Source organism: Larus michahellis, chromosome 1 (assembly GCF_964199755.1).
Source record: "Larus michahellis chromosome 1, bLarMic1.1, whole genome shotgun sequence".
Lineage (NCBI taxonomy): Eukaryota > Metazoa > Chordata > Aves > Charadriiformes > Laridae > Larus > Larus michahellis.
Window position 1 is genome coordinate 124,682,066 of NC_133896.1, and position 25,934 is coordinate 124,707,999.

At 38.7% G+C, this 25,934-nt stretch overlaps 1 protein-coding gene across 5 annotated transcripts in view; it reads right to left on the minus strand.

Annotated features, from left to right (window-relative positions):
• Positions 1-25,934, minus strand: part of DSCAM (DS cell adhesion molecule) — a 466,019-nt gene that overhangs the window by 382,235 nt on the left and 57,850 nt on the right. For all 5 annotated transcript variants that reach the window (XM_074602331.1, XM_074602342.1, XM_074602353.1 and 2 more), the window contains exons 2-3: positions 9,100-9,417; positions 4,360-4,506 (exon numbers count right to left, since the gene is read on the minus strand). In XM_074602331.1, the coding sequence (XP_074458432.1) occupies positions 4,360-4,506; positions 9,100-9,417 (465 nt within the window). The remainder of the gene's footprint in view (positions 1-4,359; positions 4,507-9,099; positions 9,418-25,934) is intronic.

Below are 25,934 nucleotides of genomic sequence, written 5' to 3' on the forward strand. Positions count from 1 at the left end.
AGCTGGTTATTGATACAAGAGAAAACTGCACATCATTACGCTACTTTTTATAATTCAAATGAATTTCAGACTCAGTTTCAAGTCAGCTGACAGTATACAATTCTTCAGAAACGAAGGATCTTCAGAAAAGAGATGTTTTCCTGATGTTGCAGCTGTAGAGCTTGGTAGAAGAGTAACCTGCACTTTGTGAGCCCCTTAAGAATTGTCAGAGTTACTGTCAGTCCTTCTATTTTGCCAACATCTCAGAGATTGTTAGGCAAGACACACACCAATGGAAAGTTTGATTGCCTTTACTAAAAGACACAGATGGGCAAATAAGATACACTTTATGCATTTGTAGCAGATTGACAACTGGAGAGGTCTGCTGCTGCCCTTGTCTATTATGAGAGTTTGTAATACAGCTGTAGCTAGTGGAGATGGTTGAATACTTCATCTAACAATTATTATTCAAAATGGGTCTCTCCAATATGAAAAGATTTCTGTGCATTTGTTGTTGGAAGTTGGGGTTTTCTACTTTTCCCTGAAATAGATTCATCCAAATAATTGTTTCTGCTTTGCTTTAAAGTCATTTTCCTGCTACTTTGGCCTCTAGAGGACACCCTGAAAAACCTTTTTGGCCTCGTATTTGCTTTCACATTGAAAGACAAAGTGTAGGAGCAAAACCCCAATTATTTAGCGGTTCCCCTGACAGTCAGACAAGCACATGCACGCCTTTTCAGTCCACGGCTGTCCTTGCACATGGAAACTTCACAGAATGCATTATTTCTGGTTCCAAACACGGGCACCTTCCCCTTTATTGAGCAGCGAGTCTGACCTACCTGGACACTCCTTGGAAACACTCTAGCAATACATCTTAATATGTTTCAACTCCCAATTACTTTACAATAACCTGGAGGCATGACATAAAATTGCAGCCAGGAAACAGAAGATGCTTTTGCCCAGCCATATTTATGACACGCTTTGATTACTATGGACATCACTGTGCTCTCTGAGAACTAAGCATACAGACAAAAGCAGATATGTCCAGGACAGTACACCATTGCAAGAGCAAAAAAAAAAAAAAAAAAATCACCGTTTTAATCAAGGAATACGCCTCAAACACTCTTTGTAAAAAGCTAGATTTTTTAGGGTTTTTTTACATTATAAAAGCAAAAACACTTTGCTTTTTTCTTTAAAATGTTGGATTTAAATAAAAAGAGAACTGATACCTAGAATAGTAAGTAACAGCTGAAATAAAGGATTCTTGTTAATCTACAGAACTCTCTATTTTAGTAGTCAGAATGGGACTACAGATAGATAGGTATGTGAAGTACTTACTCTAAATTATATTTGTAAGTATTGCACTGAGGTTTAAGCCTTTCAGAAAAAAAGAAAAGCTTCTCTCTTGGACCACTCACATATAGACCTTCCCACTGAAAAGGTGCCCTACTTCCTGTCATAGGGGGTCTCCCCTTCCCTCCTGTAAGGTTTAAGCTTCCTGGGCTACTTGTGTCTTCTATTTGAAATGGATGTATCATCTCAGTGAAAATGTTCTTATCTTTTTCCTATCTCTCTCCCCCTTCCTTTTTCTTTTTTCTTTCTTTCTTTTCAAGTAAACACTATCTAGTTTTCCCACAAAAGCCTTGTCCACCTCAAACCACGATAATCATCACTCTGTGAGCGTGTATCTTTTTATATTCTTGCTCTTTCACAGTTGAGGTTTCCCCTCAAGATGGCTCTCATTTTCACCCGTGTTAATGAGTAACGAATACATCAGTTATATTAAGAAACAAGAACAAAATAAGTCAGAACTTGATGTTTTCCAGTATTAAAATGATGAGATAAAAAGCATACCAATGAATCTGGCCTAGCACACAGGGGGAAAAAAAACCATGCTAGCAGTGGCTGTATAAGCAAGCATATGCATTTCCTCAGAATATTGATCATTAGTGGAAAACAGCTCAATAGTCGTGTTATGTCTTGCATCCTATTCATCAGCACTGGCATTCTAAGAAGACAAGCTTGATCAATATCTACCATTTGAGTTCATGGCCAGATTATTGCAAAATTGATTATGGGTAAAACTCAAGGCAATTGTTTTATGAAACACATGTGGGTTCTGGTTTTTAAATGCTTTCACTATTAAGCTGCAGTTAAAGAGTATAAATGGTGAACAAACAAATTTTGTGATCATTGTGGTTAAACTGGAGCAATGTTTTCCTGACACGCTTTTGCCCTTGCATGACAAAGAGCATCGACCTGTAATCTAACCTGTGATTTCATCTCTGAAACTTAATCTTTTCTTTGATGTGATCCAACATGATAAACTGAGATTTTTTAATAGCATCAGTTTTAATGAATTATGTTTTATTTCCATTTAGATTTCTAACTGTTGAATTGAGGGGTTGTGAAATAATTAGAAACCGGGTTTTAAGTGTTGAAACTTGTAATAGATTTTTAATTATTAGTCAACCACAGTCAGAAGTTGCATAAAAAAAAAAAAAAAAAATCAATTTAGGTCCTTATAGTTAAATGTTATTACACACTTTTATCCCCCAAAAGTTTGGGGTTGAAATCAATATAGGCTAACCAGAATGAAATTATCTTAAAATAGCAGCCGTGACGGTCTACAGAAATGCCACACCTTCTTCTCTAAAGGAGGAGTTAGAGAGACCTGTATGCCCTACTCCTGACTCCAAGGTGAAGAGCAGGATTGAACCACTCAAAGATATCACATAGGTACTAGTTACTAACGCTCAAGTCAAAAAAAAAAAATCAGACTGAAAGGATGCAATCTATATTGACAGATAAAAGATGCATGTTTTCCTGTAACATAGGATGAATAAACTTAAAAGAAAACTGATAGTTAACCATGCAGGTATACACATTCTTTTCCTTCAGCCAATACTCACACATACAGATATACATGCATCATGTAGTATGCTATTTTAAGATGAAGAACAGTAAACTAATTCATCCACTGTTGCATTTGATAATCTTAATCATAGTTTAGATAATCTTAAGAACAGTTCTGTACCATTACATACAGAATAATGGAAAGCTTGTTTGTGTATTTAAATATAAGTCTGACCTGACTATATTGCCTGAAGTGTTGGCAAGTCCTACAATTCAGGTATTGGAGACCTCTTCATGGAAACACATTCGGTTTCAGTTGCTCAGTGAGAAAAATAATACGCCGTATCAAAATCCAAGAGCATAACAAGGATGTGGATTTACCAAGTTTAAACGGTGCACCAGTAGCATAGGAAAACTGATCATCAATTACATGGTACTTAAATATCTACGAAATCCTTAGAAAGCTATTTGAAATATATTTAAAAAAAAGAAACAGAACAAACTTATCTAAGGAATCAATAATATGAGTTATCTAGAAAAATAGATATTTCCGTCAATGCCACATTTGTCAGAAAGGAAAGATTATTAATATACTGAGAAGTACAAAAACATTCCCACACATTGTAGGATCATAAACACAAACACATTCTTAAATATACTCTGCAACAACATTTAACTCAACCTACTTTTTTTCATTCTGCATTACACTGGAACAATATATCTCAAATTTCTGCACACATAAGTCATTCGTATGTGTAACAGCAGCTTCACTGTGTGTAATATATAATTTAGATATGTACAATACTGACAATATTTTTCCCACATATATTTTCTCCCATGAATTTCTTACAACGTTTATGCTTTAAAATGTTGAATATTCTTTGCCTGAATTCCCTGTACTTCCTGAACAATGCCTCACATTTCCTCACTTTGTCAGTAAACAGATTAATGCACATAACTGCTTTAGAACAGATTGTTTCACTTCAATATGTTCGGCTTACAGCACAGCCTACCCTGTGCTTAAGTCTCCAGTGTTATCTATGAACATATTTGAGACTAAAATGTTATGAATTTATAAGTATCAATTACATACTTCATTTAAATATAACCAAACAAATTTAGACTTGGTATTTCTTCTAATCCATGAGTAACATTACTACTGAAAAACAATTATAACCCAACACATGCTTTACAACTCTCAAATTTCTTTGGCATGTAGGAGTTCCTTATCAAAGTTAAAATGTGAACCCATTGCCACAGCATGCGGAAGCTGGTTTTATTTCTGGTATAAAACAAAAACCATGTTATATTCCCCTCAAGCGTGCTAGGAAAAGCAGGGCTGTCTAAAACCTTCTTGTCACACGCAGTCATAGGGATGCAGCAATGCTAATGTGAAATACGTTACTGGAAGGATGACATACCATTCAGCTACAACTGACTCAAAGTAAACATCAGGCATTTGGAGGAAAAACTAGGAACCATAGCTGCCATTGCCAATTGGAAAAGAAAACCATAACAGCCTACCTGAGACAAGCGAGACTGTGTCTTTCTCCCATGAGACAACAGTGATGTATGCCTCCACAGAGGAGGGGATAATGCACTTGAACACTGCTACATTGCCTCTCATGGCTTTCTGGTCCTCCACACGGACTGTATAGGGTTCCCGTAAAACTGAAGATAGAAGAAGAGGTTTTGTTAAACAAGTCATAATCACATATCCCATCCACTTCCTCCGTTAGCCTTGCAAAGTTCCCCCAAGGAGGTTACTCAGGTTGTGAGTTCTTTTGTCTCAGTAAACGACACAGTTTTGCAAGGCTGACTGCAAGACAATATGAAAGCATTCCCAGATCTTTTAGTTTCCTCAAAAATCTGCATTTCACTATATTTCTATGTTCTTCCTCTGCTTAATTCTGAGGGCAAGGAGAAAGATTGTTTTTAAGAACCACATATATATATACATATATATATATGGGTAAATGGTGTTATGTCTTCTGTTACTTCTCTAGTTTATCATGCCACGTTTCCCATCACAAATTGCTTTCTGCTCTATCAAAAGGTACAAAGTATATACAAGTACTGTGTGTGAATATTAGACATCCAGAGGGTAAAGAGAAGGTCAGTGTCATTTAGGATTTTGAAGAAGTGAGAACCGATGAAAAAACTGATGGAGGTGACAGCCAGAGAAAAAGCAAGGTGTCTCAGAAACACAGAGAAATGGGAGTAAGTAAGATAAGAGCTACGTTCAATTGACCAGCACAGAAAGAAATAGGTTAATGGTAAGAAAACAGAAACTATAATTCAGTGTTGTATTGTTGTATTAAAAAATAGCATGGAGACACTTCAATCCAGGATATGATTCACCTAGCATCTGGAAGAATTAATTTAATGGACAAAGACTAAAAAAGAAAACTGGAGAAAACCTTCACACCAAACAAATATTGCTGGGATGAGATGAAGTTGCAGTGAGTGGGAGAATGGAAAGAAGGAAAATCCTGGCACTGAAACACTTCAATAAAAAATGAGGGGTGAAAAAACTTGTGAGCAATAGTTAATGCAGAAGGTGGTACAGTAAAGATTAAACAGATATTGCCTACTACAAGAAGTAAATGGGTAAGACAGGGAGGACAAGCAGCAACATAGGTCCTCCACTTGACTATAAGGTCAAGGTGCAAAAAAATAAATCACCACAACCGATATAGTTGTATATCTTGAGGTGGCGAACAAAGGTATGTATCTTGAAGTGACAAACAGTTTAAATGAAAATAGGGATGAATGTATTGGAAAATGACGTGTGTGTCTGAGGCATGTATATGCCTGCAGGTAAAAGTTATTGGAAAGAACAGCCCCAGTGCAGCAGTGTAACCAAGTCAGCAATGCTGAACCGGCACTTTACAGTGACGTTTCTTGCCTACACATCCTGCCCACAAACATATACCAAGCTCCACCAATTACATTTCACCACATTGATTCTAGACTGAAGAGTCAGTAAATGCTTTGCAGAGTTTACAGAAGTACTTCTATATACCAGGAGCACTGGAATTTCTAAATGTCAGCCCCACTTACAATGTATTTCAAGAAAAAAAGGCAACAGAGTACTGAAATGTAACTGGTTTTCACAAATGCAAACAGCATCAAGCTTTCAGGTCCAGTGTTACAACTGTAGAATGGAAGACTGAAGTTCTCCATCCCTAGCAAGACTATAACACAGGAACTCTAAACAAAACTAAATAAATTCTATAATAAATCAAATATTTTTTTAAAAAAATCAAAATAAATCCATCTTCTATGATAAAATAGACACCAATAGCTTTTTTTTAATCAAAGTTTAAGTTTCATAATCCTGTTATAAGTGCTGAACTGATATTATAAGCACTTTTAACGCAGTGACTTTACAACACTGGCTGCCCTGTGATGAAGCAGCCCCCTAATCTTGTTCTACACCAGAGGGAACGGCACATAGATCATCTTAATGAGGCTGACTTTTGCCTAACGCTCATGCTCCAACCATCATTTACAGAAAAGGCTTGTTTAACAGCAATATCCTAACACACTACTAAAGGTATTGGTATTGTTTCAGAACAGTTAGCCATTTTGAAAATCTGCCCAGTTCACCATTTCTGTAAGAACAAACACAGAATTATTCATTTTTTGCTTAAAAAGTTTACATTATTCTGATTTCAGAGGCCACTTAGTTATTTCCAGATCATAGTTTTGCCAGTTCCCATGAATGATTTCCTGATTTTTTTATTTTTTATTTTAAATCCCAAATCCCCGAGTCATGAATTTAAATGAGAATTTCAGCCTTTGGTAAAAAGATATATTCTTCCCTGCCCCAAGTGCACTGGAAGGCTTGAGGATGAAATGGAGATATGCACCTTTACTCCTATGTGGGACTGGCCTGGAAGAGGATTATGTTTGGGTGTGCACGTTATGGTTTTTGGGGGGTTGGGGATGTGTGTTGCATTATGCGAAAAATCACATGCAAAACCACAATTACAACCATATGTGAGCTGGAACCCTTCTAACTGCTACCAATATTCTTGAGGAAGCAAGTAAATAAGCTTCAGACTTTCTCAAGCTGACTGAGAATGGGCAGAGCTATTTTAGTCTTTGTATGACTGTGCTATGATCAGATCCTCCACTGATTGCTTCTGTATTCCTAGGAAATCCTATTGCTGTTGGAGGGTGCTGGAAGGAGGAGAAAATGGAGAAGAAACGAGATTAGAAAAGGCCCTCCAAAACTGTGCTAATTCAGGCCAATCTGAAACTGTTCCTGACTTCACATGAACAGAAATGGAATTGAAAGTAACACACAAGTTTATCACTTCATATTTGAGCAACACGGGGTTTATCATCTAAAGATAAAATACGCTTGCTGCTATGCACAGAAGACTCTCAAAAATTGTATTTTCCTATGACTGGGGGATTACACAAACCTCTGGAAAAGACACTAATAGTATTGTCTGCCAACAGGCACAATGACAGCTCTGACATGCTATATCAGTTCACATGAAGGAAGGGGACTTGTTTAACTTGTTATCCAAACCTCAGGTTAACCGAGAAATTGAATCATACTGAGAAATGAATGGATCAGGAGTAAAAGGCTAAAGAGAGAAGGAAAAGGGTTAAAAGGGGCATTTCTGGCTTGGTCAAAAAGTGTTGCTAGTTTATGAGTTAACTACTGCAAAGCTTTTTTTTCAGGTTCTCCTTCCATTTGCGAGGTTTAATTCTCAAGCAGAGAAGGAAGACTTCTTTTGGGGTTCCATGGATAAATGGGTCAATGCTGAGCAACAGACATAACTGCACCCTGTCATCCATATCATACGCTTTTACAACTAAATGAACACCAGTTCAGAGCCTTAGATAGCAATGTTGCAAGTTTTAGCCTCCTCTACATCACTACATTAGTTTATCTAAGAAATAGAAAAATTGGAATCTAATACTGGAAAAAATGCTGCCCAAAAGATGCTCAAAACTGAGATACATTAACAAATCCACAAAGGGAAAAAAAAAAATGTTCTCCCTAAATATAATTCTGCCAGACAACTTGTCCACAAATCCATTAAAGTAAAACCATATGCACAAAATCCATAACTGAGTTCCAAACATAATATTGGTTACTATGTATTCTTATGAATCTTTTGTTTTCAAACTTTTTTGATTTGCAGACAACTAAACATTTTCAAAAGAAGCACAGACCATTATAGAAACTTCACATATACATAACGTGAACTTGCTTCTACTACTCACTTCTTGGGCAAGAAAACTCACTTTTCTAGACTAAAATTTTAATAAGACACATGAATTTCATGGCAATGTGTACTCTTGCCTTCTAATTGTCTACAAACTACAGATCTCTGAATGTTATTTTATCATTAAGAAGAAGGGAACACATTCTCTCATTTAAAGAGTCACAGACAAATCTACTTGCTGACTGTTCACAGTTTTCCCTACATAACTCCTGTGAAGGCATATCTCCAAAGGAAAGATACTTCTCCTCTGAGAAGAGACTAGCATAGCTCCACCAACAACAAAGAGGTTATGAGGATTTGCATTAGCCAAGGGTCAGCTCCCAGACTAGCTTTTGTTTGTTTGTTTGAATATTTTAATTAACTGAAGTGGGTAGACAAAGCCTTCAAAAACGATGCAATCATGTGTTTATGCGTTGTAACAAAAGGCCTGATTTTGATCCCGCTCTAATTCTCCACTGGCTGACCCAGTCTGCACACAGTCAGTATAGAAAACAGACGCAAAACCATTATGCTCATTTGCATGTTTTAGCTTAAACAGAAAGCACTGCCTATGGGCCAATATCAGTTGCTGAATTGTTACACAGGACACAAGTTTCTCTCTCAAAACGAAGCACAACTGAATACAAGCAAATGAGAAAGGATGTGATTAGGCAAGCATTCCTCTTTTCTTCCAGCCCCTATACAAAATCCAAATACTGCATCTTTTTCTCTCACAGCTCTTTAATGAGTCAGCGTGGTCTGATTAATGATTTCATTATCAGTTTGTTTTTCCTTATACTTATGCAGAAGCTCAACTAATTATGATCTTTGGAAACCTAACTTTTCATCACCAAAATAAATCAAATCAGGGAGGAGAGGAAATAATCCAGTATTTCACTTAATATTGAGAAGAGTTCAGAGATTACACTTCTGGCCAATCTCCTTTGGTTCACAGCTGCTGCGACTCCCTCTGGGACACCCAGGTTTCCTCCCTCCTTATGCCCCTTTGAACCCAATAAAAGACTGTACTTACCGGCCTTAATGTGAACATCCTGACTTCTGATTTTCCCTGAAGGATTTTCAGCTGTGCAATAGTAAGTGTTATCATGGATTAAGTTATTAAAGCTTGAAGGAGGGAAGGGGAAAATTTGGAGAGTGCCATTGGGGTGGACGTGGCGGATCCCTGGGACATCGTAGATCTCCTCGCCCGTTGCTAGGTACCATCTGAGCGTCACAGGGGGGATCCCTGCTGCTGGACAGGGTACCAATGTCCCTGTGGTGCTAGCAAACACTACCTCTTGCAGAGATGCATTGACAAAATATAGACTGGCGTGTAGATCTTCACTGAAAACTGCAAGACAAAAAAAAAGAAAAAGAACAGGCCTTGAAAACCTATGAAATTTCAGCTACGCACAACACAATTCGGCTGTTCCTTGCCACAAAATCAAACGCAATGCCTAGGGAAGGTAATCAAAATGTCTGGATCCTAATGCAGGCTCTAATAAAATGTTTCTCATTGTAGAAGAAAATATCACCAGATTAAACACATTAAGTGCTTTACGTCCAAAAGTAAAATGGGAAATCCTTTTTCTTTGTAGTGTAAACTGAAACACATCTGATCCCTTTTGCATTTGCTGATGCGGCAGTCTTTATAGGGCCAGCAAAATCCAGCAGTAATCTGCTTCCAGGAAATTTCTAGCAACTAAATTTCTGCCTGGAACACAGGCAGTTTCTGTTAGCATTTAGAAATTTATTTTTGCAGTCTTTCCATGGTCAGATGACTTATAAAGGAATAAAAAGAACTGAGCAAACCATGAAAAAAATCCCCATAATTCCTTAATAAAAAAACGTATCTATACTTAATACAGATACAACTTAATAAATACATTATACAGTTTGGTCAGGTCTTTCTAACAAAGACCTATAAACCTAAGTACAAAGCATGCTTAGAGTAGTCTTGGGTCTGTCACACATGTGACTATAGTCACCCTTCCAACCTTAAACTGCAGAGTCTGTAACACTGGAAAAAGTCAGCATTAGTTAAAACACAAGATGAGCCCTCATTCTTCTGAACACTTCTGCCAAGGGCTATTCAGCTATTACCCAGACGGCTTGAAGGCTGCTCAACATTTCATCCAAAATGCCTTCCTAACCCTCTCTGTCTGAAAGCACATCAGCATAAGGTATGATTGTTGTTTTCCAATAAACAGTAGGAGACATCACCAATGCCATCACGCTGCTGTACATTTGCATATACTGCTTACTTGTAAAAAAACTCGCCAATTGTGCTTCACACAAACACAGAAACTTGCATATTTCACTATAGCTTGAATGTAGTAGATTCTGACATGGTTTTCTAAAGCAAGTCTGGTAAGGAGTAAGTTTTTGAAAAGCTGACCATAGTGCATCAGGCCTAAGAGAGCATTGATGAGACAGATTTCCAGGTTAGCCTTCATCTGCATAAGACGGATGCTATTGTCCTGCAGAAATAATTTGCAATCCCGACGCTAAGTCATAAAGTGCCTTGTCTACCTCTGCCACTTAGTCTTATTGTAGCTTGGAGCAAAAAATGGACTATTTTTTTTTTTTCTTCTCTCTTTTGATATCTTGAGGAGATACAAGGTGGGAAGATATTCTCTTCTAAATATCGTCTTGGTATTGACCACTAGGAGAGACCACCTCAAAAGAGAGTGGAACTGTCTCTGGGAATCCCTAGAAAGAAAAAAGCAAGAGAGGCCGTCTTAAAGCAACAGGGAAAGATGTCTGGCATGCAGGAGGCAGCCCGATAAATGGGCATTGCAGAGCTGGGTGAAAGGCACTTGGAGATTCAGAAAGAAAAAATTTCAAGTACTGGAGCTGATGAGTCCCTGCATATAGATGAGACAGGTGTTAGTACAGAATAAAGTCCCTTGCAAGAAACAAATTCTTCCTAGTTGGCGCAGACCTAGGAGAAACTTGGCTATCTAGAAAGCAAAAATAGGCATAATAGGACTTAGCACAGGAATAAGTAGGACTGAATAGGATGGTGCCACTTTTACATAATCACATTTCTAATTATAGTCGTACTTTGAAGCAGAGAACAGTATTGTTGGTAACATAATAGAGAACTAAAAAGAAAAAAAAATGGCATTGCTCATCTGCTGTACAAGCTATTCTCTACAAATACAAGTGAAACAATCAACGGGGCATTTTAATTTCCATTGGCCAACAAGACATTCACATAGAAGTAATAGATACAGTTCACATTTGCCAACTTTTATTATGCTTCCTAACAGACATTCATGTAAAAACGGTAGATTTACTGGCTGAGAATAAAGAGGTGAATACCAAATTGCAAATGCCATAAAAATAGAGAACACCAGGAACTACGTTTGACGCTTCCATAGAATCTAACTTTCTAATCAAAATGCAGCACAGCTGAACCAGAGGCTCGTACTAGCAGCACATAACAATGAATTTTTCCAGCTGCTTTGTATCCCCTGTAGAAGCTTTCACTACTTTTGACAAACTTTCCATCCATCAGCCTATACAATAGTGCTTCATTTTAAAACAGCATCTGGTACACATTCATCTTAATGGCAGACACAAACACACTAAGATCCCTGGAAAATAATTGCAGTGCTATAATACACACACTTATGCACAATGCTGACAATCCAGATGCGTTTTGTGGTGGAAAACAATGTGTGAGCTACTTGGATACATTCAACAACAAAAATGAGATTTCAGAATCTTTTATTAAAAAGACATTTCTCTTCTACGTTCCATAGGAAGAAAGTGATTAGCTGAATAACAGAACAAGTAATATATCAAAACCTAATTGAAACTGAGACAAGTCAAAGATGATATGTAATTATATGTTACTTAATGGTAAAATATCATCCAACTAAACATCATATTTTACAGTAAGCAGAAGTAAGCTCAGACTAAAAGTTGCAAGGGAGAGCAGTAGGGAAAGTTGATGAAAGTTATAGATATAAAATAGTGAAGAGAAATATCTGAAGAATAAAAAAAAAAAAAAAAGGGTATGAATGGCTGGGGGGGAGAGGGTAAGAAATCAGACAGGCTCTATCAACTGCCTAAACGCTATGCTGAAAACAAGGCTTTTGAAGTATTTTGTCTCCAGAATGATAGCTAAAATTGTGAGGGCCCCAGCACACAGTCACAGGCCTGCCCCCACAGCCTGCTCCGCAGGAATGGACATCTACAACGCCTCTAAGGCAGAACTGAGATGGCTTCCAGTTGAGTCTGAGCACGCTTGGCCTGGACAGAGACGACACAAGCATTTTCAAAAAGACTACATCAGTTAGCAGTCCAAGGCAAGGGAAGTCAAAAGATTCCTCCCGGAAAAGGTTTATTTATCACTGAAACTGGTAATACTCGAGGGAAACAGGAGGAAGCCTGCACCTCAGCAGCACTCAGTGGACAACCCAACTGAAATGACAGGGTGATAAACAGCCTGCACCTGCAAGCACTTCAGGGCAACGAGGCAAAGACCTATGCCCTTAACTGTGTGGTTAAAGGAGCACATGAACATTTTATCAGATCAATAGACGCAGGACAAGAGACACTTCTTGAATCTCAGGTTAAATAGGTACCATTATCTTACTCATACAACAAGAACGGGAAGGAAGGAAGGACACATTTTTTGCAAGTGTAGTCAAAATTCCTTAGACTCAACCTACTTGAAGCAATAAGGAGAACTGACAAAGTATAATAGCCACGGAAATTCCTCCTGCTTTTCAGGGGAGAGAGCGCTGCCACGTCGTGCCTAGCAAAGTGCTGAATATGTCATCCAGATACAAAATTTCTTTTAGCACTTGAGAAATCTCCTGTCAAGTAAACTGTCTTATCTCACGATAAGCTGGTCAGCAGGACTGCAAGTCGATCACATTCAGAAACAGAAAGCGAGAAAGAGCACTGTACAGTTGGTTTGGGTAGATGTAACCAGACTGGACAGAGACAGGTATAAAGATCTAGGCTGGGCTTTGCATTTGCTAGACAGGTACCTATTAGCATAGCTAAGACTGGACTTGCTTTTTTGGTTTGTACAGAGGTGACCTTTACTCTCTTCTGGGATGTCACTCCTTCCTCCAGGTCTCCAGGGTGCTGCAGCTCCTACATATATGCATGCTGTGCGCTTCAGGGTATTCTATAACAGTCTTGCAAACAATACTTCTGATATTTCTGCCTAAAATGGTGTCATTTGTCAAGGCTTTATTGTATATTACACAAGACAAAACAGGCTGAAACTGATGCTTCACAATCCTCCTTTTTAATGGACAGAAGGACATGTCACTAAGTCGTAAGAGAGAGGATGCTACATTTAAACTACCATACTGTATCAGGCTTGGGCTTGCTCATTGTAGGATCTTGTGTCCTGGATGGATCAGCACCAGGTGCAACAAAGAGAAGAAACAAGACATGCAAAAACAAACCATGAAACTCTCTGTCCAAGGGAGATCCTCCTCTTCCCTTCCTCCTCTGTTCTCTACGTCCCCCTTCAGACTGCTTCACCTTTAAGAACCTTTACTACAATGACGCCAAAAGTGAAAATTTTCGTGGAGTTTGTATGTAACATAAGCAAAATTTATATCTGTTCAACTCGGTGCCAGAATGCAATGCAGAGGCTTGGTGTTGTGCATTTCCTTTTCATCACATTCTCTTTCATGTTTTAGTAAGTTTAAATAACACGCTTGTGACTTTTGAAGCTAGCTTTTTGTGCCTCACATTCTTCCAAAGCCCTCTTTCCATATTCTGCAACTGACCACTTAAAGCCCCAGTTTTCTCTTCAGTTCTTGAAAGAACTGAAATATCTTTGGGCAACAGACAACTCAACATATTCAAAAATATTAATAAAATGCCTCTGAACAATTAATTCGTACTTATATTTAAATCACCTTCCATGTCCTTTTCAAAGGCTAAATACTATTCCTGTAATGCTTATGTAAGGGGAAAGTTTGGTCCTAAATAAATCACAGTTTCAAAACAAAGGAATAATTATTTCTCATCCCTTTGATTAATCAAATCCAGCATGAAATATTTATATAGTTAAAATAAAAGATTTGAATAAAAGTGAAAATCCAGAGCAAACATATCACTGAGATTATTTAGATAAAATAAAAATCAAAGTAGAAAAGATAAATTACGTAATTAAGCAGTTAACTGCTCTCCTGCACTACAACAGGTTTATAGCAACAGCCTTAACTGTCTTATAACGGAATGTCAGGTCTACCACAGCCCTGGACATCATTATTTCCTCTCCTTTTCTCCTCCGTGATGTTGTGATTGATGAACCGGGCAATCATCAAGTATTTTCTTTATATTTAATAGATCATAGAAGGTGCCACCTTAAAATTTAAGAATTTCTTACTGTTAAATAACAGCATTGTAAACCCAAGAACTCAAGAAGCAAACCCAAGGAGCGTAAAAAAAAACCCCAAAACCACCAAAATATATAAAAAAAAAAAAGGACAGTATAGAATAAAGTCTAAACTTTGCCTCTGTCAGAAACGAGTGATTTAAGCACATCCCTTTTTCAGACAGCTCCTTCCTGGTGCTGACTCTTGCAGTCTGTGCTTGGAACAGTAGATTCTTGGGATCACTTTGTACCATGATGTGACAACACACTCCAGCAAAAGCTGACAGTTGGGAAAACTTGCTGAAGGCATCCTCTCAACCACATAAAGCAGGTGCAAAGCACAGTCCCCTGAGCAACTAAGTGACTAGGAACACAGGTAGTCTCATCAACACATCAAGCACCAATCAAAGTTCAAGAAAAACATCAACAGCCTGTGCACCTTCTGGAGGATGCCTTTTCCTGAGAGACCCCAGACGTTATGCCTCCTGTACAGCTAGTATACAAACACAGACAAACACAGCCTAAAGGCAGTTCAGACCCCACTTTGGTGGAGCAAGTCACTCACTTCACTTGGTCCTTCATCTCCACCAGCTGGAGAGAGATTAGAAAAACTTTCCATCTTTCTTGAAGACCTCAGTTAACTGGAGAAGGCTAGCACAGCTGCCCTGATGTTTTTAGCTTCTGTGTGGATGTTTGTTATCTACAGTTACAGGTCCCTCTACTGTGAGTCCAGTCTGTCTGGCACATGCATTAGCCTAAAAGCATCACATCCAGTCCTCACGCTAGCACTTCCACAATACATCTCCAGGTTTCAGAAAATTTAAACCCAAAACTTTTTTTGTGGTTTTGGTGGGAGAGGTGGCACATAAAAAGCAATAGTAGAATCTTTGTCAGAGACATGGACAGTAGGATTAAGTGCACCCTCAACAAGTTTGCCAACAACACCAAGCTGTGCGGTGCAGTCAGCACACTGGAGGGAAGGGATGCCATCCAGAGAGACCTGGATAGGCTTCAGAGGTGAGGTGGGCTCATGCAAACCACATGAAGTTCAACCAGGCCAAGTGCAAGGTCTGCATCTGGGTCACGGCAATCCCAAGCACAAATACAGGTTGGGTGGAGAATGGCTTGAGAGCAGCCCTGAGGAGAAGGACTTGAGGGTGCCAGTGGACAAAAAAACTCAACATGAGCTGGCAATGCACGCTTGCAGCCCAGAAAGCCAACAGCATCCTGGGCTGCATCAAAAGCAGCATGGCCAGCAGGTCGTGGGAGACGATTCTGCCCCTCTACTCTGCTCTGGTGAGACCCCACCTGGAGTACTGTGTGCAGCTCTGGAGTCCTCAGCACAAGAAGGACATGGGCCTGTTGGAGTGAGTCCAGAGGAGGGCCACAAAGATGACCCGAGGGCTGGAGCACCTCTCCTATGAAGTCAGGGTGAGTGGGGGCTGTTCAGCCTGGAGAAGAGAAGGCTCCAAGGAGACCTTATAGTGACCTTCCAGTACCTAAAGGGGGCCTACATGAGAGACGAGGAGAGACCCTTTACCAGGGAGTGGAGCGATAGGACGAGGGGTAATGGTTTTAAACTGAAGGAGGGTAGATTTAGATTTGATATTAGGAAGAAATTCTTTAGTGTGGGGGTGGGAGGACGCTGGAACAGGTTGCCCAGGGAAGTTTTGGATGCCCCATCTCTGGAGGTGTCCAAGGCTAGGCTGGACGGGGCTTTGAGCAGCCTGGTCTAGTGGGAGGTGTCCCTGCCCATGCCAGGGGGTTGGAACTAGATCATCTTTAAGGTGCCTTCTATCTAACCCAAACCGTTCTATGATTTTTAAAAGAATTCCTCAGGATCCCACATCTCATGAGAGATCTGGTATCAGTGAGACAGCTCCTGGCCTGCAATCAGAGTAGGAAGTAGGCAAGAAAATGCCTTCTTGACCATAATCTTTAAAAACTTTCAGCTATTAGGTAGAGTTTGTCCTTCCTTTGAATGCCTTTGCATATCGTTTTATTTAAAGCTAAGAAAAAAGTATGCACGTTTACAGGAGAATATTCCACTCGGCATTATTAACATATGCGTTTGCTTTTTAGATGTTGAATTTCTCTATGAGATGTTGGGACTCAAATATAACTAAATAATTGACGAATTTAAATAACAGAATTTAACACCCATTTTCTATATGGTCAGTGAAAAATACTGAAAACCTCATTACCAAAGGAAAATAAAATATTGATTATTCACTATAAGGTAAAAGACAATTTTTTTTTACGATAATTTAATGGAATTAATATAAAAAGCAATCAGAAGACCCTAAATCATTTGTAAGAAAATGGCTGAAGACATCTAAACAATAAATTACGTTTAAGGAAACTGAATTAACAGGATCATACTACAGGTTAATTACCCTGTCGACATCCAAACAATATAGTATGCTACAATAATCTTTTTTGCATAAACACTCACAGAGAACTGATAAATGAAACATTTCAAAATGCATTGCTGTGCCTTTCAAACCAGCAGCAGAAGCATTACAAATAAAATCAGAAATATGCAGATTACTCAGTGTAGAACACAGCCAGAGAAAGACAGTCGGGGTGAGTGGTAGGGTGCAATGTTAGCAAGCTATGTCACTATTTAGGATGAATTTTACTTGCCCTCCCCCCCCCAAGATTCCATAATGTATCACCATGACTGAAATTTCAAAATAAAATAAAAAAAAAAAAAAAGGCTAGATAGGCCTTTACCCCTTTCCTCCAGTAAGTCTCCCCTTGCCAAATTGGAAAAAAAAAAAAATCCTTTTTTAAAAGAAGAAAAAATTCATTAGACACCTACAAACAATAATGTTGTTATCACAACGCAATTATCAAGTAACAGGCTATGCAAAGTGACCTAGGGAAATTACTTCAGCTATTGTGAAAAGATCAGAGCGATGAGGCATTACAATAATCCATCTGTGACCACGTCTCCCTCTAGGGGTTTTATCTAATGACTAACATATAAGGTTGATAAATACTATAAATTTTATTAGAGTAAGAGTAAAACGAATGCCCTTTTACAATTTTGGCTTTGATTCTGACTCCAGACTGGAGTTTCTTATGCCCCTCTAAATCAATCAGAATTGAATATTCCTCAGTATTTGAGGGGAGGGAGGGTAAAACACAAGTCATACAAGGAATACGTTTCAGGAGGAGGCAAGATAGGTATCTTCAAGAACACAGAAGAGCAAAACAGCACTGGATCAAGATGCTCTGACCAGACTCCAAAGTAAGTCTTACTAAAAGGAACTAAAAGAACGAAGAAAAGAACACTACAGAAAAATGATGAGAGAATGCTAAAATCAACACAAAATAGCTTTAATACAGAAAACGAAATTAATTGAACAAACTGATTTGATATTACAAATATAATTAACGAAGAGTATATTAAACTACTACACTAGTAAAAATAAATACGAAAGCACCAATTAAACACCACCACCCACAACAGTTTTACGTCAAGTCCATAATGGAGTCAAGGGGAAAAATATAGTTTGCTATCAACCAGTTTGATCTCCTTGATCAATGGTACTTTTTTGTAAAATGCTGAGAAAAGCAGAAAAAAAGCCCAATTTTTTGTCTGCAGTGGTCATCTACAAAAAGGAAGATAACTCTGCACTGGTCAGATCACAGGTGTTCACGATAAAAACAGTCAGAAAAATCTTCTTTTTTTTTTCCCCCAGAAAAATATATCTTCCAGCAGCAAATGCTGAAACATCCATTGCCCTGATAAAACAAATTTTTTGATACTTCTTACAGAGGTCTCTTAAACAGTGAGCAAGGAAAAGTATGAAGAACCTTTTTCACCAGTTTTTAATTAGAAAATGCTAACTTGTCCAAATATGAGCTTTGCATAGGTGAGCTGCTCATCATCCTTGAAACCTGCTGGCCTTGAAGTGAGCCCCGGCACCTGCAGGGGCCTCAGCCAGTGCAGAGACCACTCAGAGTGGAACTTTGAAACCTGAAATCTTCGAAACCAGGGAAGTGGTTGAGTCACCGTCCCTGGAGAAATTTAAAAGGCATGTAGATGCAGTGCTGAGAGACACAGTTTAGTGGTAACTTGGCAGTGCTAGGTTAACAATTCTATGTTTCTGTCTCTGAATCTGACCAAAACGCTCCTTGATTTCTCTTTGTGGTGGCTATCAGAGGCCCTGATGAAGCCAGATGACCAAAGTGAATCCCAATTGCTCCTTGCCAGGCATTCCTCCCAGACTTGACATCCAGGTGTAGTGGCAGAGGGTGGCCCAGGAGAGAGGCAATGCGGAAGATGGCGTCCAGAAATAAGGAGATGAGGGGCAGTTGCAGGCAGAGGCCTCCTCTCTGCCCCTGGACCTGCTCCTCCTTCCACCTTCTGAGGGGAGTGCATAAGGGAACAAGAAATATAGCAATATAGCTGGGATGAAGAGCCTGGAGAAATTCTGGGACAGGCCCGTTATCAATTATTTATGTCTTCCTCATATAAAGAAAGCCTCTGAGGGAATCAGGAGTGTTAATTCGCAAAATGTAACATTTCAAAATTGTCCTGTACAAAGCAATTGAGTTATTCACTAACTTCACTCTTAACAGATGCCTACTTTGAGTGGTTATCCCAGAGACCTGGCTTAACATAAAATAAATATTTGAAGTAAAAAGCATTTCTTGGATGTTTGACTTTTTGATGTCAAAGCAGTCTTGTAAATTGTTGATTGCTACTGCAGTACAAAATAATGGGAGAAAAAAATTGAAAAGAAGAGTATAGTCTAGAGCAAGTATGGATGAGCTGCTTAGTTCTTGCACTGTTAAACTAGATGATTGTGTAATCCACAGTATGTAATTTCCCAGTGCAGAACTGCTTCCTATGTAGTGCATTGTGATGGTAGCCAGTATTTTAGGGCTAAACAGTATAAAATTACAATGTGTCCACCAAAAGGAACAAAAAAAATAAATTACGCTTTTTCAAATTGCTACTCTGATTCAATGTGCCAGTGCTCAACCTTTTATTCCAAAGGGGTATTCTTTTGAATCAGTTTCAAAATCAGAACCACTAATGAGGATAATTAAGTATGCAATTGTTTTTGCCTACAAAAATGATCGCTACAGATAAAAGCACGCAGTGTTACATTGTCATTCTCACAGGACGGAAACTTCCATTTAATCAAAGGAGGCTTCCACAATTAAAAGAAAAGGTCCTCAGGTGAAACCATAAAAAGAAGCAGGACTCACAAACGAGTTGCATCTCTAGAAGGGGAAGAAGCATGGGTTTTGGCAGAGTGCACTGTAGAGACCTGAGTGCACAGACAAATGCTGAGCAGCAAGCACAACAGATGCAACTGATGGAAGCCTTTAATCTGCTAAAAAGAAATAATCTGTTTGTAATTTAAACACTTACTTTTAATTGTATGTTCAATAATGGAATGAAGGAAAGGGTAGGTATTCATGTGGGATAGGCATTCCAGTTTAGGCTACAAACTACCAGAGTAAGATGTGTAGGTAAGGTCCCGCTCCCTTATTTAAGAGAATAGAGAAAAAATGAAAAACAAGACAAATAAATAATTGCCAACTTGGGGGCAAAAAATCTTTGCTTCTTGAAGCAAGAGCCGCTGCGTAACCTCAACTCCACTCACTCTTATCACAAAGAATGCATTGCGAGAACACCAGAAGCAACCTGACAGAAATGAGAGAAGAGCCTTGGATTTATTTTTTCCTCACAAAAATATTTTATGAGCAAGAGAAATAAAGATAATTAGTTGTGTCACAGAGTTCTGAAAAAATTAATTAATCAACAGTTGTATAACTTTTCTTTTGACTGATTTACAAAATTATCACTTTTTCCATAAACAGAGTCATTACTTACAAGGATTCATTGGCTGAGTTCTAACAGCTTTCAGTCTGGGGCTTCTCTGCAAATGCTGCAGCTGACCTAACGCTTTCTTATAGTGTCCTACTGGCCACCTACATCGTGTCCTAATAGGACAACAGAGTTTTACAACTGAACAACAACAAAGGCTAGCATATTTCTTATCGTAACTGTGCAGGAAAGAGTCAAAACTTAAAAAAAGATCTCTTCCACACAAAGATAAAAGTAGAACAGATCAAAAATTTCAGTGGAAATAATTAAGTGGCAAAATGCTTCACAAAATTATATGAGGGTATATTGTAGACCAGAACAGTCAGCTAGATTATGAGTCCCATAGGCCGGTCACTTCTCTGTCATCTTTCCCACATCCCAGATGAATGCTGTAATACTCACGCAAACCAGACCCTGCAAGATCTTTCATCTGGATGCAGAAAACAGACAGGACACCCTTCTGGGATGGGTTCTTATTCTCTGATTTTTCATGTGGGTGACCTCCACTTGTGATGAGTGAGTGAGCCCTACTACTAGAGTCAGTCTCCCTCCGGACCAAGCAAGCCTTCCAATCACCAAGCTACAGGAAACTAGAAAAGGAAAAAAACCGAAAGTGTCGAAAGATTTGTAAACCCTGACCTCTCGGTTCTGTTATTACACATCACAGTTATTACTGAGTATCCTCAAAAGCGGCCCACAAAAGCTAAGTCAGCAAATTCCTCTCACGCCCTCAGGAAGCCTTCAGAAGCTCTCTGTAGTAACAATTACAAGTTCAGCAGGTTCCTGCATCTACAACCTGGAAGAAATCATTGTTATCATAGCTAAAAGTTGACTCTGTTAAAAGTTTCTGTAAATCCAAAACAGGGTTGAACACGTACCACAGAAAACTCTATCCCAAAGCTATGAGAGGAGAGAAAGGAGATGGAAACCAGAGGGAAAGATCTGGATGATGCCCAGCTGTGTCCCACTCCTCCTCCATTCTTAGCCACTTGAAGAGAAAAGTATGTTCTCCTTGGATGGACTTAACATTGGGAGAAACAATATTGCCCCAAAAGAAATGTAAGAATGGACGTCTGGGGTTTGTCTGAGCCCACGCAGCTTCTACCCAGACACCATCAGTGTCTGATGCAGCATGAGCCAGGGCACTGGCTCATCCAGTAAGTACAAGCATGAGAATCTGAAATACATGCTGACAGGCATCAGCGTACGAAGCACAGCATTTTACTGTAAGAAGTCACGCAGAAATATTACTAAATAACTTGGTGTTAAAAGAAAATGCAGAAAGAATGAAGTCAAAGCTTTGGTGGTACACTAGTTCCAACATAGACACTGTTTTTCACACTTATTAGTCCCTGCTAAAGGAAAATGCAAAATCTGCCCACCAGGGTCATAGAGATAAGCAGAGCAACCTCTACTGCGCTGCCTGAAAAACAGAGTTCCAGACACTACTAGAGACTAGTAGTACTGAACTCTACCGCATTTCTTAATTAGGAAATGTTGAACAAAACCTGCAGTCTAAATGGTCCCAACTCACCACCACTAGCACATCAAGGACAAAATGTAATATTAGTGTGGTGCATCATTTGCATCACAGATCATATAATATTGTGGTATAAGAGCATTTCCATTCAGGAAGCACAAGTTTACTGCCCCCCACCGCCCTCCTCCATGATTCTTTCATCTCAAGCTTAACTGCAAGTGATTTAACCGAGAAAGAGTCCTTATTCCACAAGTCTGCAGAAGCAGAACCTATCAGGGCACCTGAAAATGCAGGAATAGAAAAAATTCCCAAGTCATAGGCAAGACAATACATACGCTTGCAAATGACTCTGAAGGGAGCAAACCCCTGGGCTCTAGAAACGGCTCTGCGGAGCAAACCCTTGCCTGGATTAGAAACCCCTTGAAGGGCACAGCCACTTGGCATTTGGAGTTCCTGGTCTGCTGCAGGTTTTCAAATCACTGTAGAACATGCAGCGCATCTTAAGCATTTTGCTGCACTAATGCTACTTCGCAACTGTGCTAGATTTTTCCACCCATGGGGACAAGTTCTCCATTTGACGGTATTCTTTCTGACAGTTTGCCTGTCGTATTAGACGATGCTGGCTTGGGCTGAGTCACAGCAACAGCCCAACTGCAGAACAAGAGCAGCCCTTGCACCATACACAGCACCAGCAGAGGAACATGGAGTGCAGAGGGCACAGCTGCCTGTCTTGCTCAAGGGACCGCTCTCAAGCAATGCAGAGTTCAAAAAAAGGAGAGGGAGGAAGAAGAGGGGGGAAAAAACCCATGAAAAAATACATAACAATTACTTCCGGTCAGCACAACCAGCCAGTACCGGTAGATCTGAGCAGATAATCTCACTTCTGCAAAGCAAACAGAAGTTGCACATAATACTGCCTATTTTAATAATCAAATTGCTGATTTGCAATAGGTTCCTGAAATTATTTGGCCCTAATAAGCATCAAAATAAAACCGGTACTTATGTAGGCACTAAGTAGCTCAAATACTGCAACGCAACAAGGCATAATGAAGAAAAGAAGCATCATCAGCATCTGGTTATTGCTCACATTTTTTCCTAAACTGCTTCTGAGATCACCATGATGCACTAATTTTTGTTTAGATCTCACTAAATGGAAAGAAACCAACATGTACTGTCATGGCTACTGCTACAGAAGATTAGAGCTATAAAATAGAAGATTAGAGCTATGACAAATTACTGCAACCTTAGTAACAAAAACACCAAAAAGAAAACTAAATTTTCACTCTACCTATCACTTGAAGACAGGAGAAAAAGAAGACAGAAAAAAAAAAAAGAAAAAAAAAAAGGAAAAAAAAGAGATAAAGAAAGAAAAAGGCAGATCTGAAACAAGCTTTCAGGATTTAATTTTTTTACCTATGAAAACCTAACAAACTAACAAACTATGAATTATGGAATGCTCAGGACTTGAAGAACTGCAGTCTAGTACTCTTTGTCATGAGTTTACTGCATAATTCATACAACATAGCATACACAGAAAATACTAGTATTTCAAAATACACACAATCCATTACATTTTTTTTACTCAATAAGAGGTAAAATATCAGGAAGTTGGGTTTTGCTGGAGGAAGAAAGGTTTTAAGAATTTTAAATATATCTAAAATAAATGAAAATGACAACATCTCTCGATTTTTATATAGCATGTAAAATGGAGAGATACTATCAACATAAGAATAAGTTCTCTAAGAGAATTTTAACTTTCTGAATGATCCCAGGATAACATTCAGAGTTTGGAAATGGCAAGTTTAGCATACTAATCAGTTGAGGAGTAGAAATATATATGAAAATGCTATAAGGATGGCTAAAGAACGAGCATAACACACATTTACATGTTAGATACTCTTGATAAAATACAGGACTAGTAAGCCTTGAAGGCCTCTTTGTTTACCTGAAAAATAAGCATATGAAATACTGAGTTGTGACTTGGAAATTCCTGCGTTCTGTTTTAGTCCCCCCATCAGGCTTCCTGTATCACCTCAAGGCAATCACGAGTCTCAAAGCCCAACAACAGCAAAACCCAGCTTTCTTTGAACTTCAGTGAAATCTGAACATTTAAATACCAGTGACAATTTTGTGCTTTCCTGTGTTTTGCAGTGATTTAAAATATAAATAATAGCATATCACTTCCTCACTCAAGAGCAATGAGAAAATGAAGTCCTTGCAATTTCTTTGCTGCACATCTCTTCAGTTTTATTACATCATTAGATAAATACGCACCATAGGTGAACTTATAAATATCTACCAATCCACTATGTAATGTCATCATCTTTACATGGTAGACTTGGCCTTTCATACATATTTCCCTTCTCCACTAAAACTGTTGGTCTACAGAAGCTTTTGGACAAGTGTATTCAAAGGTACAGTAAGTAGCATCAATGACCTACAGTGAGGGACTGACCCAAGTGAAATACTGTTTAAAACTTACACCGCTAAAGTAACAGCAACATGTATCTCTCACTGCATTGTTGTAAGTTCAGTCTAAACAAATCTGTTCCCTTCCAGCTTCCCTAGCAGAATACTTTGCAAAGATCATGCCTTAAGAATAGCTGCCCAGACTCATTTATTTTGTTATCACCTTTGGCAGTAGGATGACAATGTTCTACATAAATCTTAGTGAAAGGAAAAAGAATTCTTAAGTCTTAGTTTCTTTAAAAAAAAAAAAAAAAATCAATACTACTTTTTGCATAAGAGTAGAATAGGATGTTATACCAAATGTCCATATACCCATCATCTGTGCTCCAACAGTGGCTGATAAAGGATGTTTACGGAAGAATCTGTCACAATCCTTTCCTAGTGGTGAGAGCTAATTTAAAGTTCAATATTACACAACTAACTCGAATTAATTTTTCTGTTTGCAGTGTTCTGCACTCATTCACATGCCATTTTATTCCTTATTATTGCATGATCTTTCTATTTCCAGCAAGTGCTGGTTGGGCTATCTTGAATACTGTTCTATCAGAAGACTTTAATTTTTATAACCTTTTTCAGTTCATTTATGCATATGTTGAACAACCCAAAAACCACCACAGATCCCTGACAGTGTTTTCTCTCCAGCATGAAAATCAATTATTTGTTTCCTATTTCTTTTCTAGCCTATCATTAATCTACATGAAGACCCCCCTTACCCCATGGCATCTTTCTTTCATACTATTTGACATGACACTTTGGTGAACTCTTCTTAAAGATCTAGTTATGTTATACTGACTACATTCTCCTTGCCCAGCTGCTTTGATTCCCTAAAAAAAAAAAAAAAAAAAAAAAAAGTAATAATTTGCAAGTCATGGCTTTCCTTCGCTAAGGTCATGTCAGACTTCTTTCCCCAGTACAGTGCATTTACCTGTGTGTTCTAAAAACTTTGTTCTTTCTTAAGACCTGTTAGCCTATAGTTGTCTACCTTAGTCCTTTAAAACAACAAAACCCCTGACATTAAGCACCCAAAGAAAAATAGCAACTCTAAGTCAATATAAGCAAAAGGTTACAGCAGTCACCATTTCTCTGGGTAATTACGTATCTATTTTTATTCATAACTCCTGAAGGAATGTCATCCATGGCTGGTGATTCATTGGCATTCAACGGATTAGTTCCTTCTAGAATTTCTTCCACTTGCAATAGCCCCTGAGACACAAGGTGTGCAGAACGATTGGGTTTTCTAGGTAAGCTGTGCAGCAAAATCTAGCACACTTATCCCAGCAAGTTTAGGTCTTCAGAACCACCAGTGACAATGGATCATGCAACTCATGTTCACTAGGTCTGACGTCCCTAGTTTTGGATCTTCTGTACACTACATCTGGGACCACAGAGCAAACACAGGTTGAGCCCCAACCTTAAAGCATCTCTGTTGGTGAAAGTATTGTAACTGAGAAAGTCAAGGAGAAGATCAGTCCAGAGAATTCATGTGGCCTTACCTCCCTAAATACACCCTTTGCTCCTTTATGAGGTTCACCTGATCTTTAATGGATAAGGTGAGCTACTTTTCAAGATCTGTTTTGATCTTCTTCTCTGTGAACAGATATTTCACTTGGCAAGATTTAATAACTTTTTTCTTGCATGTTGAGACACGAGACCCATGGAGAAGGATGCTTCTGATGCCCCTCCTGCTTAACCACATTCAGGTAG